The sequence below is a fragment of the Cystoisospora suis genome (assembly GCF_002600585.1).
Source record: "Cystoisospora suis strain Wien I chromosome Unknown contig_635, whole genome shotgun sequence".
Classification (NCBI taxonomy): domain Eukaryota; phylum Apicomplexa; class Conoidasida; order Eucoccidiorida; family Sarcocystidae; genus Cystoisospora; species Cystoisospora suis.
The window spans coordinates 56,765-73,402 of record NW_027153436.1 but is presented as its reverse complement, the minus strand read 5'-3'; the positions used below and the strand labels follow the sequence as shown (position 1 = coordinate 73,402).

Genomic DNA, 16,638 nt, shown 5'->3' with positions numbered 1-16,638 from the left:
TTCCGAGGAGATCAGCCATACCCTTTTCCTTTTTCTCTCTCGTGTATGTGATCCTATTTCTCATCCTTTTCTCTTTGCGGTGTGTTGTCCTCTCTCTTCTCTTTTGGCTCTTCAGGTCTGCTATCTCTACTTCCAGAAAGACGTGAGCCGCTTGCTGGAGTATCTGAACGATGGCATCTTCAATGTCTTTATAACCAAGTCATATCACGCAGTCAAGCAAGCAGCAACGAGCTCCTATATTCTCTTTGCTATGGAGATTGCTTATCCTATGTTTGTGCTCTGTGAAGATAAGGAGGTCATCCCAAACTATTCGCCTCCTTCTTCAGCGTTATCGTCACCGCCTTGTTCTGTCCTTTCGACTACCCGTACTCCAAGCAACCAAAGTTACCTCTCACAAGCCCCGCCCTGTCCTAGTGCAAGAGTCTCAGCACTTCAATCGCCTCTCACCGATAATACCACGACTGCAGAGGGGGGAGGCCATTCTTCTTCTTCTCTTCCTCCAGCTGCAACTTCTTCTGGTACATCGGGGAAAACCCCTAGTACTTCTACTACGGCGGCGTCAGGTGGTCTAGTGAAGCCGACCACTTCATCTCTTACTATCCCCCCTTCGTCTTCTTCTTCTCTCTATTCCCAGACGTCTAAACTGTCACCTCCATCTTTAGCCCCCCCCCCAGGAGCACGTCTTCTTTCTCCTCCAGGGGGTGGACTGTCAACATCTCCTTATTATTCTTCTTCTTCTCCAGATGAAGAGTCGACGATGAGATCCTCGTCTTCATCACAAAAAGGTGCGGCTGTTGCCTATGCAATATCCAACTGTTCGGTGGACTTGACGGGTCTAGGGAGTTACATAACTTTCGATTTAGGTCATCTTCGTGTAAAGAATGCTTATACATCCGGAATGTCCTCTGTAGGACAGGGGAACGGCAGCGATGATTTCTTCTCTTCATTCCAGAGAGGGGAGAGTGGATCTTTCGATCGAGCTCCTTCGTCACATTTCTTCTATACGAAAGGCAGTAGCAGTAATCTCATCGATCACCTGGGGCATGATGATACAGGGGGGGGAGGGAGATCGAAGTCGGCTAAGTATGGCGACGACTTTCTCTCAGGTCTAAAGGGGGGTACCAAGGGGTTCTTTATGAAAGATGCAGACGATGACTATAGAAGATATTCTTTGCATGATGCTTTTCCCACCATCAGTCGCAGTGGAAGTAGCCATACAAGACTCACGAGCAACGATCACGTCTTAGGGCAGCGAAAGACTGTTAGATCTCCGCTTCAGGAAAGTCGGAAAGTTCTAGGTGGGAGACCTGGGGGTGTTGGTAGTGCAGCGGCGATTCCTCCTGGTTCATCCTTATCATCTTCATTGGGAAGAGGGCGGGGAGATGAAAGAGATCATAAAAAAGGTAGCAGGGGGATTCGAGATGAAGATGGTCTGGGGGGTGATGGCGAAGGGCGTGATGTGGTCTTGGGAAAGAATCAAGGAGGATATGTGGCTACACATACTTTTCAATATCAGACATCTTTTGCTCCTTTCATTGCTGGTTCTTCTTCGTCTTCTTGTCCTTCTTCCTCGTCTCTGCCTTCTTCTCAGCAGCCTCTCCCTTCTTCTTCTTCTATAGTTCATCGAGTCTTCACACTCAGTATGGAGATGTTTGGTCTAACCATAGGAGCTGTCGATAATCATCCCGATGAAAACATGAGTGATACGGAAGAATTCAACCTGGATCACTCCCTTCTCTCTTCCTCTTCTTCCTCTACCGCTACCAACACAAGCAAGGCCGTTCAGAAGGCGAGATGTCCTATCAGTAGCATAGATAGAGGAAAACATGAGAAACGACGTTGGGTAGGTTCACGTCATATCGAAGGATGTTTACTAGAGAGTGTCGATGTTCTTCTTCACCTAAGATCATCGCCTTCAGGTGTCGATATAGAGCTCGATACAACCCCATGGTCCTTACGTTTGTCTCGCCCCCAGCTAACTTTCATCTTGGATGTTATCAATGAAAATCTTGCTGGGAAAGGATACAGTCCTGCTCCGGTTATGGTCACTCTCCCTCCCCCTCCTGCTGCCGCTGCTGCCTCGTCTTCTTCGAGTACGACGACTAGATCTCCGTCAAATCTTTCTTCTTCTTCTCTTATGCAAGTAGCTGAAGAATCGTCTCTTCCCTCTTCATCTTTCTTAACAGGAGGTCTCAAAACGCCTAGCAGTAGTAGTAGTACCTCTTCTTCCTCCTCCTCGAACGATCAACAGATGATAATTAGACCTGACAAACCAGAAAGCTCTTCTTCTTCGTCTATCTCAAGTTCTTCTTCGTCACAGAAAGCTGGGGATGATCAGCAAGATAAAGGACTCATCAAAGACGATGGAAATGATGAAGCGGCTAGTCAAGATAACAAGCTGGCTCCTTTCTCTTCTTCTCCTTCCTCTTCATCTTCTACTCTGAAGATGGTCGATGCACAGCAGGTTCGACAGATTCTCGAGGACTTTCCTTATCGTGTTCGATTCCGCATGAGACTACCAAAGCTCCTCTTAGAGTCTTCTTTCAGTTCAGAGGCGCCCATCGCCTTATTCTCGCTTAATCATGTGACTGTAGGCGCAGAAGTCTCTCTCTTCAGTATCTATATGACGTATCATTTCGCCCTCTCAGCGGAATCTTTCTCTATCGATGATATACGTCGCTCCAGCTCCAATTGTTACAAGCGTTTAGCCGAATGTTTCTTTAAGAAAAACAAGGATGAAGAGGAAGATGAAGAAGAAGTAGATGATGAACCGCATGAAGATGACGGAAGGACTCTTGTCCCACCTCCTTCTTCTCATCTGCCTTTCAAACAGCATCATGGAGAGCATCAAGAAGACGATGCACCCCTTAGTAGTAGTAGTTCGACAAATCAGAGTAAGATGGTAAGAAAGACTCCTCTATCATCCCAGATGCCTCTCCCGAAGGGTGGGGGTGACGTCTCTACATCTGGGAATCTTCTACGAAAGACCTCATCTCTATCATCTTCTTTCTCTTCTTCTCTTCCTCTTCTCTCATCCTCTTCATCTTCTTATCGTGATACTAGTAGTAAGCCAAGAGGGAGTCTCTTAAGACGTGTGGAATCTACAGATAGACGAGGAGGAGGAACAACTAATTCTATTACTGCTACCCGTCGTCTCTATAGCCGTGATGGAAGAAAAGGCTTTGGCGAAGATGATCAAGAAGACGATGTAACGATGATGAGAGGAAGAGATACTTTCTTACCCCCAGCTATCCAGATCGAATTTGTGTCTTCTCTCCAAGAAGGAGGAATGGAATTGAATATCCATAATGCCACGATCTATCTTTTAATGGTTGAGCTGATGGACTTCATAAGCTACTTCACATCTGCGTGGTCATTCAGTACTCTCAGATGCTATCCTAAGCCTCCCCCTCCTGTAATTCGATGCAGTCCCAGTCATCCTACAGAGGGGGGCTATGGAGATCATCTCTCTGTAGCGTCTTGTCCCTCTGCTACGGCCACGGCTACGACGACTGCCTCTTCTCGAGGAATGTTGGTCGGAGGAAGAAGACTAGACAGACCGAGCTTGGTTTCTATGGGTGCTTCTGCTTCTGGAGATCGTGGAGGACTCCAGCATAGAATAGAAAAAGGAGGAGAAGAAGGGGAAGATATAGGTTATGGTTCGGTATTCGATGATGTAGAGAAGGATGAAGATGAAGAAGGAGAAGGGGGGGGGCAATCAAGGAGTAGCGGACAAGCAAAGCCGACAACTTCTTCTGGTCGTGGAGGAAGTCTTGTGTCTTATCAAACAGCGGATTCAAATACATTTGATAACTACTCCAAATTCCTCTCTTCGGCATCAGCTCTTCAATCTTTCGCAGAAGCAGATGAAGGAGGAAAGATGACAGGGGAAGAAGCTGGAGATGACGGAGAAACACAACAAGAAGAAGACACAGAAAGAGAGGGAGAAGAAGAAGATGATGATGATGATAATAGTAGTCGTGTTGCCTCAAGTCGAAAGGAAGATGTAGAAGGTGATCGTATACCTCTCATAAGATCAGATAATGAAGTAGTAGGGGAGGGGAGTCCATCTTCTTCTTCCTCTTCTCATCAGATCTTGCAATATCTGCCAGCTAGTGAAATCGTTCCTGAGATTCCGAAAGAGAAACCTTTCCGTATAACTGTGAAAGTATCACGTGGGAGATTCATTCTTTATACAAACTTGAAGAGTCCGACAGCACCTATCATACAATGGAGTAACGATTTCTATGTCAGTATGGTGAGTTGCGCAGATACACTCCAAATGCATAATATTGATATTCTGAATGGCCGGATAGCTCGTCTTGATATCCTTCGTCCACCACCCCCTCCGCTTCCCTTTTCTTCTTCGTCGTCGTCACCTTCTTTCTCTCGTAGAGAGTCCTTCAATTTGAGAGCCCAAGGAGATGATAGAAGAGAGGGAGAAGGAGAAGAAGGACAAGGAGATCGTATGAGAGGAAAAGGAGAAGGAGATGCCGCCATTGCACGGCAACGGCGTCGTTCGAGTGAAAACGAAGAAGAAGATCGAGAAACAGATTCGCCTTCTACGAGTCATACCCCTCGTCGTAGGAGTAGTGCCACTGGGGATAGTAATGGTCGTAGAGGGGGGAAGCGTGGCATATCAAGCCTACCAGCATCGGTACCTCTTGTCGATGAAGAGTCAGCTGTCCTTCTATGTGAATCTTTCCGTGTCCATGGCTATGGAAGTTATCGATCTGTCGATGCAGAGGAAGAAATAAGGAAACAGAAAGAACAAGCGATGGTGCTGGAGGAGAGAACAGCAAGCTCTCGATTTCTTTCCGGGGGTGGTCGAAATCCATCTGTCCTTATCTCAGGGGGGGGCGGGAAGGAAGGAGGAGGACTTGGACGTATGTCTTCAGGTTCATCAGGAATTCCACCTAGTGATATTTTCTATCGGACATCTGTTCTAGCAACTCGGCAGATCGAAAGGGCTATCAAACAAAGAGTCGCCACAAACCACTCAACCTTACCTGGAGGAGCAGGAGGAGGAGTGCATGCGTCGACGCTAGTTCCACCGGTCTTTACGTCGGCTGTGACAGGCAAAGCGCCTGCTAGTAGTGGGGCTGGGATGAGTCAGAGCGCATCTTCGACGGATGGGGATCGCAACACAGGCCAAGGAGGATCTTCTTCAGCGTCGAGAGGAGGTAAAGCAGGAGGAGAAGACAGGGGAAAGGGCAGTTCTTTGAGGGAAAGTAGCAGTAGCTCTACAGTGGCAGGAGGCTTAGCGAAGGGGGCGGTAGTATCATCAGAGACAGGAGCAGGTAGTAGTGGTTCTACGAGTCGGGGAGAAGGAGAACAAGCGAGAGCGAGGGTGGATAAGACAGGTCGTGATGAATCAGCGACGATGGCGGATGGAGAAGCAGATGAAGAAAAGAAAGTTGTCTTAACCGACTTCATCTTAGGTTTTGATATACCTGGTGAGGACTCGACTCACGTGACCGGATCGATCTCTCTATTTCTGCGATAAAGGGTAAAGGGAAACGGGCTGCGCGAGATAAGAAGCGTATAATCATGGAGTGCATGCATGCAGTTGTGGTGTATTGCTTTTCTACTATCAGTATTATGGCCCGTGCATGCTAGAAGGGCAGGAAACGGGAGAGGGTGATCGAGAAGATGGAAAGGGGGGGAGGAGGAGGAGGAGGAGAAAGAAGAGAAGAAGGCAAGTGTATAGAAGAAGAAGAGTGTTGTATGGAGCAAAAAAGATACGGGTGGGATAGAATAAGAAGGCGGGATGGGGGGACAGTCGAGTATGAAGACTTTTCCTATCACTATGACTACGGATACACCTCCATTCGCCTCTATCAGTCAGGGCTCTCCTCTCCTCCGATGTACATCGCAGAGTGAGTCGTGGTCGGTGCCTGTCTATCTATACCTGTATGTATCTATCTATGTATATTTATCTATCAGCCTGGCTTTCAATGTATCTACCTGCCTTATTCATTAGCAGTCCTTAGTTCTCCCTCACCTCCAACTCCTTTCCGTCTTGACCTCTCCTTCATTTTTCTCACTTTCTTTCTCTCTCTTTCTCTCTTGTCCTTCGGGGCTGTTTGTTATCTTTCTGCTCTGTCTCTATCTTCTTCCTTTCTTCTCTCTGTCTCTTTTCCCCTGTTTCTTTCTGTCTGTCTCCTTCAGTTTTCTTTCTTCGCGTTTCAAGCCGAGATATAGCGTTACTTCTAGCAGCAGCCACGACGGTTTTCTCTGACACTCCCTCCGTGGACCCTGGCGAGCCATCTCCCCCAGTCCGTTCTCCTGTATCTCCCGATCCTTCTTTCCGCTTCGCGAGCTCTTCTTCCTCTAGTGCACCAGAGCCTCTAACTTCTGCATCGAGACATCAAGGAGGGGGAGAAAGCCTAACTGGGGGAGTAGGAGGGAAGAAGGGTGAAGATTCTCATAGTCAAGTTGCTTCTTCTTCTTTTTCGCCTCCACAAGTGAGCAAGACTGTGAAGGTTGATGTGAAGCTCCAAGGCGTCCAGCTCTTACTCTTAGATGATTTGAGAGCTTCGGTGGTTCCTCTCTTACGTCTTCGACTTGCGGTCACGAGTATTGCAATTGAGAAGTCAGCGAAACAGCTCAACCTACGCTTGACAGATTTGTATAGTGGTATAGACTATCTCAATCATCGGATAGGCTCATGGGAACCGTTTATAGAACGATTCACCGTCTCTGTGACATATCGTTTTGATTACGAAGAATTCGAAAGACAAAGACTTCAGCAAATCCTTCAGAATCGACCTACCTTACCCACTAGTAGTAGCGCTCAAAGCCAGACATTATCACCTGATGTCCATGTGAACAATAAACTAGCTATCACATCTCGCAATCCAGCAGCGACAGGGGGAGGTCCAACACCTAGAGGAGGAGGAGGAGGAAGGGCCGGTGACTCAGCATCGACTCTTGCAGATGGCTCAGGTGGGGGGGGGCCCGTGATCGGTGAAGATCCATGGAGATCCTTTAAGGCTGTGAAGACGTATTCCATCACAAGTACATCACCTTTATGGTTGAACGTCACTCCACAACTTTGTAAGTTATTAACGTGGTTCCTTCCTTATCTAGCAGCTCACCTAGGACATATAGGCCAAGAGACGACTCTGCCGAGGCGATTGAGAAGACGTAGTAGCTCTAGTCTCAGCATCGGACGAAGGGATTCTAACACCCTGGTTTCTCTCAGTCATACAGATCGTGATGGGCAGGCAAAAGAAAGAGGAGAGAAAGATGCTGCATCAGAGTTCAAACAAGGAGGGGAAGGGAGAAGAAAGTTACCTCAAGGTGTATCTACAGATGGAAGTCAAGGAATCATCGAAGGTGAGACGAAGAAGAAAAAAAAAGATCAAGGGGGACGAGAACTTCTCTCATCATCCTCAATTGAAGGAGGCGGTGAACAAGAAGATCTCTTTGCTTCTGCTCTCTCTCCTGAAGAGGAAAGTTATTCTTCTTCTTCATCTTCATTACGAGGAGGATCAGGGGGGGTGGGAAAGGGAAATATCAAGACGGGAGTAGATGATCATGATAGCAGCAATCGGAAAGGCATGAAGAGGGAGAAAGATGAAAAGATACTACAAGACAGGAGCCAAACCCCCCGAAGTTCTCTTTCTCGCGCTGACGAGGAGAAAAAGCCAGATAGGGGCAACTCGTCGTTAGATGGACACCATGCTCAGCATCACCATCAACAGCCATATGGAAAAGACGACAGGAGTCACTACGGAAAGGATCTCTTCCTCCCAGGGGGTGGTAGTCCTGCTGGGGCTTCTTTATCAGAGAACAAGAGATCTAGTAATGCGGCCTTTCGTTATATCAATTTGAGTGGAAGTTGTTTCTATGCCTTCACTCTGATGGATAGTAAGAAACTTCCCGTCTTGCCGTATGGGAGACAGAGAACCGCTGTGGGTCCATCTGTTCTTCGGAAGATCGCTAGTCGGAGTATGGAATATAAACCGACTGATGGATACGATGTCTCTACTAAGAAGAGAGGTGGAGCAGGTCAGCAGAGCGGTGAACAGCTGATGCTAGCAGGGGGAGGGGGAGGAGAAAATCGAGGAAAGCGCACGAGCTTCCCCCTCGTGTCATCATATCGGAAGCCCTCTCTTGTTCAAAAGCAAGAAGAGTTGTTTCTTCTCCATCCTCGACAAGGAGGAAGCCTTTATCAAGATCCAGCATACGATGACTCCAGTAGAGAACCTTCCTCTCATAACGAGACACGTCATAATACCACGGCTACTATGCCTCATCAACAGCCACAGCAGACGGTGGGGGTACTGGTGCTTTTAGAGCCATGTGGTATTCCTAGACCTCTGGATGATTTGACTCAGTGTGTCACAGAGGAAGCTTCTCGCCGAGGTCGAAGAAGACAGCGTATCTATATAGCAAGATGCCCTCCTGTCTTATGTGTGCAACGGGTGCGAGAGATCTTTCCAAGCGTTCCGAAATCGACAATTATAAGAAGCCTCAATGTGACCCAAGATATCATGTCCACAATCCATGCCTTTTTATCGAGAGATCAATTCCGATCCCAGCAGAAACCGTCAACGCACCAGCGGCAGGGCAGTCCCTCCTCTGAGAGAACAGATGAAAAGACAAGCGTAGACTCGACGAGCTCAAATGAGGCTGTTGTTCCCTTGTCACGGCGATCATCTTCTATAGNNGGAGCAGGATTCTGGGAGAACATGATTCCCGCTGAGATAGGTCCTTTCCCAAGAGGCATGAAAGCGATATCTGTAGATGTCATGAGGAATGGGTGTGTGACTCTCTTACCCCCTCTTAATTGTCACTATGTTACAGATCTGATAGCAGGCGCAATGCGAAGACGAGATGATCGAAGTTATAGTACAACAACATCAACTATGGATGGGTTTCTTCTCACATGTCCAGATATCTATGAAGATGATCCAGCGGGCTCAGTACCTGACGATGAGTCCTATTATTATATGCCTCCATCTTCATCTCGCAGCTCCGCTCCATCAATTGGAGGTCTCCTTTCTTCTTCATCTTCTTCACTCAGTCGCAACTTTGCTACTCGACAATTTCAAAAGATCAAACATAGCATGTCCAATGCCTCTCTTAAAGGGGGACTTGGGGGCGGCAGCAGTGACAAAAGCTCTCCTGGCCTCACTTCTTCTTCGAAACAAGGGCTTGGAAGTCCAGCTAGTTCCACGGCTAGCCGTAGCAGTAGTCATTATAGTCTAGGAGGAGGAGGAGGAGGGGGCGGTGGTACTACTAGTGGTGGGATATATAGTGACCTGAGTAGTAGTAGTAGTAGTAAGGGAAGCGGAAGAAAAGAGAAAGGAGGAGGAGGAGTAAGTGATTGGGCTGGATATACAGTTGTTGGGAGTGGGGGTCATGGGGGTGGGGATCAGCATCATGAAGATACACATGAAGATCATGCTGCTGCCAATGCAGCCTTTCATGCACAAGCTTGTCCTCTTATCACACATACTTCTCCTTCACGTTCTTCTTCTCTCTTATCAACGACGGCGACATCGTCGTCTGGGCGAGGAGGGGACACTTCAGGGGCAGGAGGAGGTCTCGTTAAGACGTTACATGGATTACGAAGACAAGCATCTCTAGCAAGTTATACGGGGGGAAGCGGTAGTACGACTTCCAACAGGGCCGCCTCGATCGCGTCGGAATCGATGCCTACAAAACCCTTACCTTCGCCTCAACTCGCCGGGGCTCTAGGCAAACGTACAACGGTCGGACAAGTTGCCTTAGGAGGAGGGGGAGGGGACCACTCGGGTCCACTACCTACACGTCAACGAGAGAAAAGCCTTATCATGGCTGGAACGCCTTCAGGTATGTTACAGGAGACTTTTGTATGATGTGGGGTTCTCTTCGATGTCGAGAAGGGATGAATTTCTGGAAGAAACAAACCAAGAGGAAAGATGATGGATCTCTTCTTGTTTCCAAAATGACTGTGGCAAAGAACGGATTGCGTGGATGACGCATGCATGAATAAGATTTCTGAAAGCGACCAACTTTCTCTCCTACGAAAATAGATCTGTGTATGTATGAATATGTACGGGTGTGAAGACGTAAGAGCATGTGTCTGCATTCCTGGGGTACTTGAACACTTCTCTGCGGTCATCGGTCGCTGTTTCCTCGTTGTTCGTGCCTTTGTCATCTTGCTAGCGACATGTATGTCTTCATGTGTAGAAAGGTGTTGTTCCGATGAACGAAGAAGAGAACTTTGCTTCGATGCAAACCTAGGAGAGAGATGAAAGCTAGGTATCACGTGCAAGCGAAGCTGTACGTACGTATCTCTTCACCAGTGTCTGTTGGAGTATGCCTGCTCGTAAGAATCATCTTCCAACGCTTGATATCTGTATACATGATAGTTATCTATTATATATATGTATGGCCGGCGTATCGACGTGTGGGGTGCCTGGCTGTTTGTGTGTCAGGTTATCGGGACTTTTTAGATGCAGCAGCAGCGTCCCAAGATACAAGCTTTTCATCAGGGAACTTTGATTCCCTCTCTTCGTCACATGAGGGAGAGGTAGAGACAAATCGATCAGCGGGAGGAGGAGGAGAAGGCGCCATAGCGGGAGGCTATCCTCGTAGAGGTGCAGGGATGGGGGGTGGTTCATCTGGCGTGAGAGGAGCTCATACAGGTCATGCTCCTCTTGTTCCATCGTCACCTTACTATACTCCTCCCTCGGCGGGTATGCCTTCGTCATCTTTATGCTCGGAGAGTGCATGCAATGAGGTAGTGTGTGAGGTTCTGAGCCCTCATCCGTCCTATAAGTTGCTTATTGTATCGACAACTGTGAAGATCTTCAACTATAGTGGTTTACCTCTCCAGTTCTGTTTCTTAGATGCCAACCTGAGACCTCTTCTTCTTCCCGCAGCTGAGGCAGGAAAAGCAAGAACAGATGAGGTTCTAAAGCCATCTGAAGGAGGTGAACCTTTAGAGAAATCGTCTTATAGACAGTTCAGCTGTTCGCACCCTGAGTTGAAGCAGATTCCTACATGGTTAAAGAAGAGAGATCTTCTCGTCCAACAGAGGCTATGGGAGGACATACACTCACAAGTAGATAATCTTCTTCTCTTGGATCAAGATGCCTCTTCTTCATCTTCTCGGTTTCTTCGTCGGGGAGATCTGGATGAAGATGACGATGAAGGAGAAGATAGCGAAGAGGAGGAAGATGAGAGGAGAAAAGAAGAAGAAGAAGAACGACAGGAGCAAGGTAGGGATTTCTTGGGGAAAGCAGAGCGTGAAGGAGGAAATGATAAGAATAATACAATAGGTTCCCTTGATCGTGGAGAAGCAGATGCAGAAGAGAAGCAGAGTGGTGTCAAGACGACCGTAGAAGGAGGAGAAGGAGATGAGAAAGACAAGAAGAAAAAGAAGAAAGATAATCTCTCCGTCTTCTTCCAGCAAGAAGAAGATGAAGATCAAGGAAAGGGAGGAGGACCCCAGAAAGATTCAGTGCATGACCGCCAACCGAATCTCCCTGTGTATACATATACATTCTTATTAGAGGATAAACAGTTCATGTCTGTCCCGCAACAAGCTATCCTAGGAGCAGGCTGGTGCTACCTATGCTTTCGACCGGCTTGCTTTGCTCAAGAAGGAGAAGAAGACTACCCTCAGTCGTCTTCCTCTTCTTCAGGAGGCGATCCATGGAGTAGTGAAGAGGTATGTATCCATGCTGTGTGCGTCTATACATCCCCGAGAATCTATGGTGCTTGCTGTTCTGTTTCCTCTTCAGTATAGCCATATATAGAGATGTATCTGGTTCTTCCTGCTATTTGAAGACTCTACAAAGGGATAGACTCAGGAGGAGCCCGGTGATATCATATACCAGCGCAACAATTCATATCTTGACTTAACAGCTAGCTAGGCTTGAAGTCGTGGAGGGGGACATAGATATACTATGTATGATGAGTTGCTGTATGACAGTCGATAGGTCTTGCATCTATCTTTTCTTCCATATAGACAGAGCAGGCATAAAGAACACGGAGAGAGGTCAGAAAAGAAGATAGACGATGTATGTACTTACGAATGGGTGCGTGTATGTATGGTGACACTACCAATCAAGACACCATGTCTGTATCTAAATGCGTTGAGGAGGAGGAGGAGGGAGGGAGGGACTTGCAGTTTCAGGCGGACTACCACATGCAGTCCATGCAGGAGACAAGCAAGAGCCGGTCCATAGCCATTCATTCACTATGGCTGAGGGGATTCTTCCATCTCTGTTGTTAGTTGTCGTTAGCTCTAAATTCTGAGCCCTTTACCATTCTATATCTACATTTCACAGAATGTCTCTGGCTAGCTACCCATGTTGTTCTTCTTCGGTGGCAAGGAGACAATCATCCTTAACTCAGGACACGTATCTCTTCAAACAAGAAACGTTCAGAGATTCTTTCTCTCCTGTATATCTGTATGTATCTCTCACTGGGTATGACATACTGTTCTTCTCTCTTCATCGTGTCCACGTTGCCTGTGTAAGTAGATCTGTCATCCCTCTCTCTCTGTATGTATGTATGTATACCTTTGGTTGCATTAGATCATCGTTCTGTCCGCGTTCTCGTTCATGATTCTTGTCTACACAGGTGAGGTCTGCGTGTTTCTCTCGTCCTTATTGTTTCTTCTTTTCTCCCCCCCAGGTCCCGGTGCCACCCGATATGAGTAACTTAGCTGGATGGACAGATCTCGTGGATACGCGCCAACGTATGGAAGGCTTAAGATGTCGCCAGAGTAGTTATATCCGACCATCTCTACGCAGTTCGCATGCACCTCAAGCTGATACTTCACGAAGCGTTCTTTATACTTCAAGTGAAAAAGATTTTTCTCTTTTCTCTTCAAGAGGAGTCAAAGGAGGACTGGGAGGAGGAGGTCTTGCATCCTCTTCTTCTTCATCCTCTTCTACGATTCCACCCGATGTAGACAAAGGTGTTACGATCAAAGATGAGCATAACCTTTACTTTCTAGTGAATATTGAAGGGAGAAAGAGTGGTTTACCCGCAGAGAAAGATCTTCGAGAGATCAGTATCTTCCCTGCTTTAACTCTCGTTAACGCGACACCTGTTGAGTTAGACGTGAGCTTAATTCCCTCAGCTCTCGATCTACGTGTTAAAGCTCTTGGAACATCAACCAATCTATCAGGCATCTCACGTCTTCAGCAAATGCAAGGCTGTCCTATCCTACGCGCCACTCTATTACGCCAAAGTACTTTCTATGTCTATGAAGTTCCTCCCAATCGACAGATCAAAATGAAGTTGAAATTTGCTATGCTCGAAAATGCTGGGTGGTCACAGACCATTAATGATCTTCTCAGTCCAACGGTAAGGGGGTGGGGGGGGTTGAAGCGGACACGAGGCGTAATTAGAGAGGGACAGCTGCGCCTCACGCTTGATTCCATGCATGCAAAAGCCGTCATGAAGGCATTTACCTAGGAGAGGTGGTCATCTATGTATGTATGTATGAAGATGTACGTAGATGTGAATCTGTATGTGTGTGTGACGATGTATGTATAGATGGATGAAGAAGGCTGGATGTATGAATGTCTATGGATGGACGTATGATTATCGCTGTATGTAAGAAAGTGTGTGTATGTATATATCTATGCATGAAGATGTATGTATGTATGTATTCATGTATTATGTGTTCATGTAGGGTAGTCATAGAGGAGCATCTCCCGTCTGTACACCGGCATCTGTCTACACTCACAATATATACATCTATATCAACTGAAATGACTGCCTATATCAGTGTGTACATACCGCCCCTCTCTGTCTCTCTGTTTCTGGAGAATTATTGATGTATCTACACATGTATATATCGATATGCATCTCTATAGATATATTCATACTCATCAAAAAGTCCCGTTTCTTTTTGTGTAGAACAGCATGCATGCATGTGTTGAGTGTACGTCAAAGAGGAGGAGGTGGTGTTCTTCAATTAAAGGCCGTCGCTCATAGGCCTTCACGCTTCCTACCAGCCATACAAAATCTCTTGTCCTTTAGCAACCTTCTTCTCTCTTTTTCTCTCTCCTTTACGACCACATCTGTCCTGCCTATCTTTCTCGCTCTCTATTCTCCATCCAAACCTATCCACGTACTCCCCTTTTTACGTGCTTCATCGTCTCTCTTTATCTTTGTATGTCGCTGTCTTTCTCTTTCTCTCTCGCTTCGACGTGTTTCCGCCTTTTGTGGCTCTGAGAGAAGAGAATTGTTCGGTGAGTTAGAGAGATTCGTTGTATCGATCTCTTTTTCTTTTTCTTTTCTTCTTCTCCTGTTCTTCCTGTCTGGTTAGGATGAAGTTGTGTCGCGTCTCCTTCTTCCTGCGAAGAACTTCGCACCTGTGGAACTGGAGGTGTTGAGAGATACTGCGGAGCTCGCGTCGTCGGTGTCTTTCGTTGAAGAGAAGCAGCTAGCTGTGGTCATCTCAGCTCCTCGATGCTTCATCGATCGCACTGGGCTTGGGTTTATACCTGTTAAAGATTCTCTTAGATATCCTGTCTTCGACAATAAAGTGATTCTCTTAGGTGATTCCACGGTAAGTCGGACGGAAGATAGATACTATGAGCCGGAGTCATACATCGTTTCAAGTACAGTCCCTTCACTTGCAGTATCGAAATGTTAGCTATTCATCTTTCTTTCTTTCTCTCACCTACCTGTGTATCTACCTCTATGCACCGATCCATCTATCTCTCTATCTCTATTCAGGTAGGTGCCGAGTTATCTCTCACCCATAGATGTGTATCTTCCTGTGAATATATAGAGGATATATGGAGGAGATTTGTCTAACCCTTATGTACAGGTATATAGAGGTAAACTAATATCAAGTAGTCGTGAATACAGTTAAACATTCTTGCGTAGCTGTATTTTTTCATCGCGATTCTCTCCTTTCGCTTCTTTGTAAAGATGCCTCTCTACCTACCCCTCCTGTCACTTTCCTCACCTACGTCATCATCCACAGAACTAGGGGTGATTCTCTCTGTCCCCCAGTCATCTATCTATCTATATTTATCTATCTGTCTCTATGTCTATCTATTGATTCATTCATTTATGTGTCATCTATCTATCTATCTGTCTCTCTATCGATTTGTGCCTTTGATAGAATATCCTGGAGTGTGTACTTACATGTACACGCGCGTGTCTGTATGCGATCGCTTGTAGATCCAGTGTCTGCGTATGTATGTATCTTCATTGGATCGCTCCGTTCTTCCCTTATCTATGGTGATGTATAGATGCTTGAAGAGAGAGAGAGAGATCTGTACGGATCTCTTTTTTGTCTTCTTCCAGATTCTTTTTCTCTTTTCTTCTTCATAGAACCAACCCGCACCGACTAGCCCTTCGTTCCCGCCTGTACCTCACTCACCATTCTCAGCCTTTCGTATATGAAAAAGATCTCTTTCTTTAATGTACCTCATGCAAACACTTCTATCTGTATTATTATCCGTCACCCCTCTTCCTTCTATCAAACCTCTCTCTCCCCACACACACACCAATGGAAGTCTTTGTTTCCGTCTCTCTCTTTTCTTTCTCTCTCACTTTGATCTCTTTTTCTTCTCTCTTTCTGTCTCTTTCTCTTCAGAGAAGTATATCTCTCTCTCTATTTCCTTTCTCCGTCTCTTTGTCTTTACATATATGTCTATGTACTTGAACCGCATGCCTCTCGTCCATCTATCTCTTCATGTTATGCAGGTAGTCGAAGGTGAAGGAGCTTCTATTTCTATCTGCCTACCGTGCACAGACCGCCCCCCCCCCCACGGTTATACATCTTCGCGAACTCGTACACAGTAGATGTCATTCGTTCTTCGTCTTTTCTTCTTCTTTTTCTTCTCGCCTTTTCTTTTAGGTTCCTGAAGTGAGTTTGTTACTCCTGCCATCTCGCAATCCTCGTAACGCGCTTCAAGGAAGTTCGACATCTCGAAGTGTTGCCGGGAGTTCCGTCGATCCTTTCATGAGCTCCTCTAGGGCTGCTACAGCAGGAGGTCCCGGAAGTCTTGTACAGTGTTCTATTGATGTGCCAGCATTAGGAGGCTTCAGCCACTCTACAGCGGCCACAAGTGATAGGTGCTTTTCTCTTTGTATGAAGACAGAGAAGATCAGTCTAGCTGAGACAGGAGGTAAGGAGTTTCTCAGAGGGTTCAAGGACGCAAGGGGGGGAGAAGATGAACTGGTGGAATGACAGAGAGAGAGATAAGATGTCTTGCTTCTCTAGATAGGCATAGGGAATGTGAACGATGAAAGGTACTATCACGTTCGTCTGTTCTTGGAGCATCTCGATGCCATGGTAGGAATCGACTCGAGCATTCGCAGATACAGTAGATCTATGTGTGAACGTGTGTATGGATGATATGAAGGTATGCCAAGATACCTGAATAAGGATGGAAAGAAAACACCAAACATTGCATCTTGCATGTAGGTAGACCTGTCTCGTAAGTTATATGATAGATATATAGATATGTATACAGATACGTATATAGACATATATATATACATATGTGTATGTGTAAACATCTATCCCCTTGACTTGATGAGGACTTTACGTTTGCATCCAAGGTGTTGGTGTGTACATACTCTCTCATTTCACTCATGGTGCACTATCCCTTCATTAGAGGAAAGCAAGAAGGAGGAGGAGGAGTACCTCTCCCC

The 16,638-nt window shown here is 46.5% G+C and overlaps 1 protein-coding gene across 1 annotated transcript in view; it reads left to right on the top strand.

Moving 5' to 3' along the window:
• Positions 1 to 16,638, top strand: part of CSUI_001575 (vacuolar protein sorting-associated protein 13) — a gene marked incomplete at its 3' end in the record, with an annotated part of 41,717 nt that overhangs the window by 14,934 nt on the left and 10,145 nt on the right. Inside the window, exons 10-15 of the mRNA XM_068061780.1 lie at positions 116 to 5,456; positions 6,172 to 9,825; positions 10,434 to 11,671; positions 12,643 to 13,320; positions 14,291 to 14,533; positions 15,839 to 16,109. Of these exons, the coding sequence (XP_067926247.1) occupies positions 116 to 5,456; positions 6,172 to 9,825; positions 10,434 to 11,671; positions 12,643 to 13,320; positions 14,291 to 14,533; positions 15,839 to 16,109 (11,425 nt within the window). The remainder of the gene's footprint in view (positions 1 to 115; positions 5,457 to 6,171; positions 9,826 to 10,433; positions 11,672 to 12,642; positions 13,321 to 14,290; positions 14,534 to 15,838; positions 16,110 to 16,638) is intronic.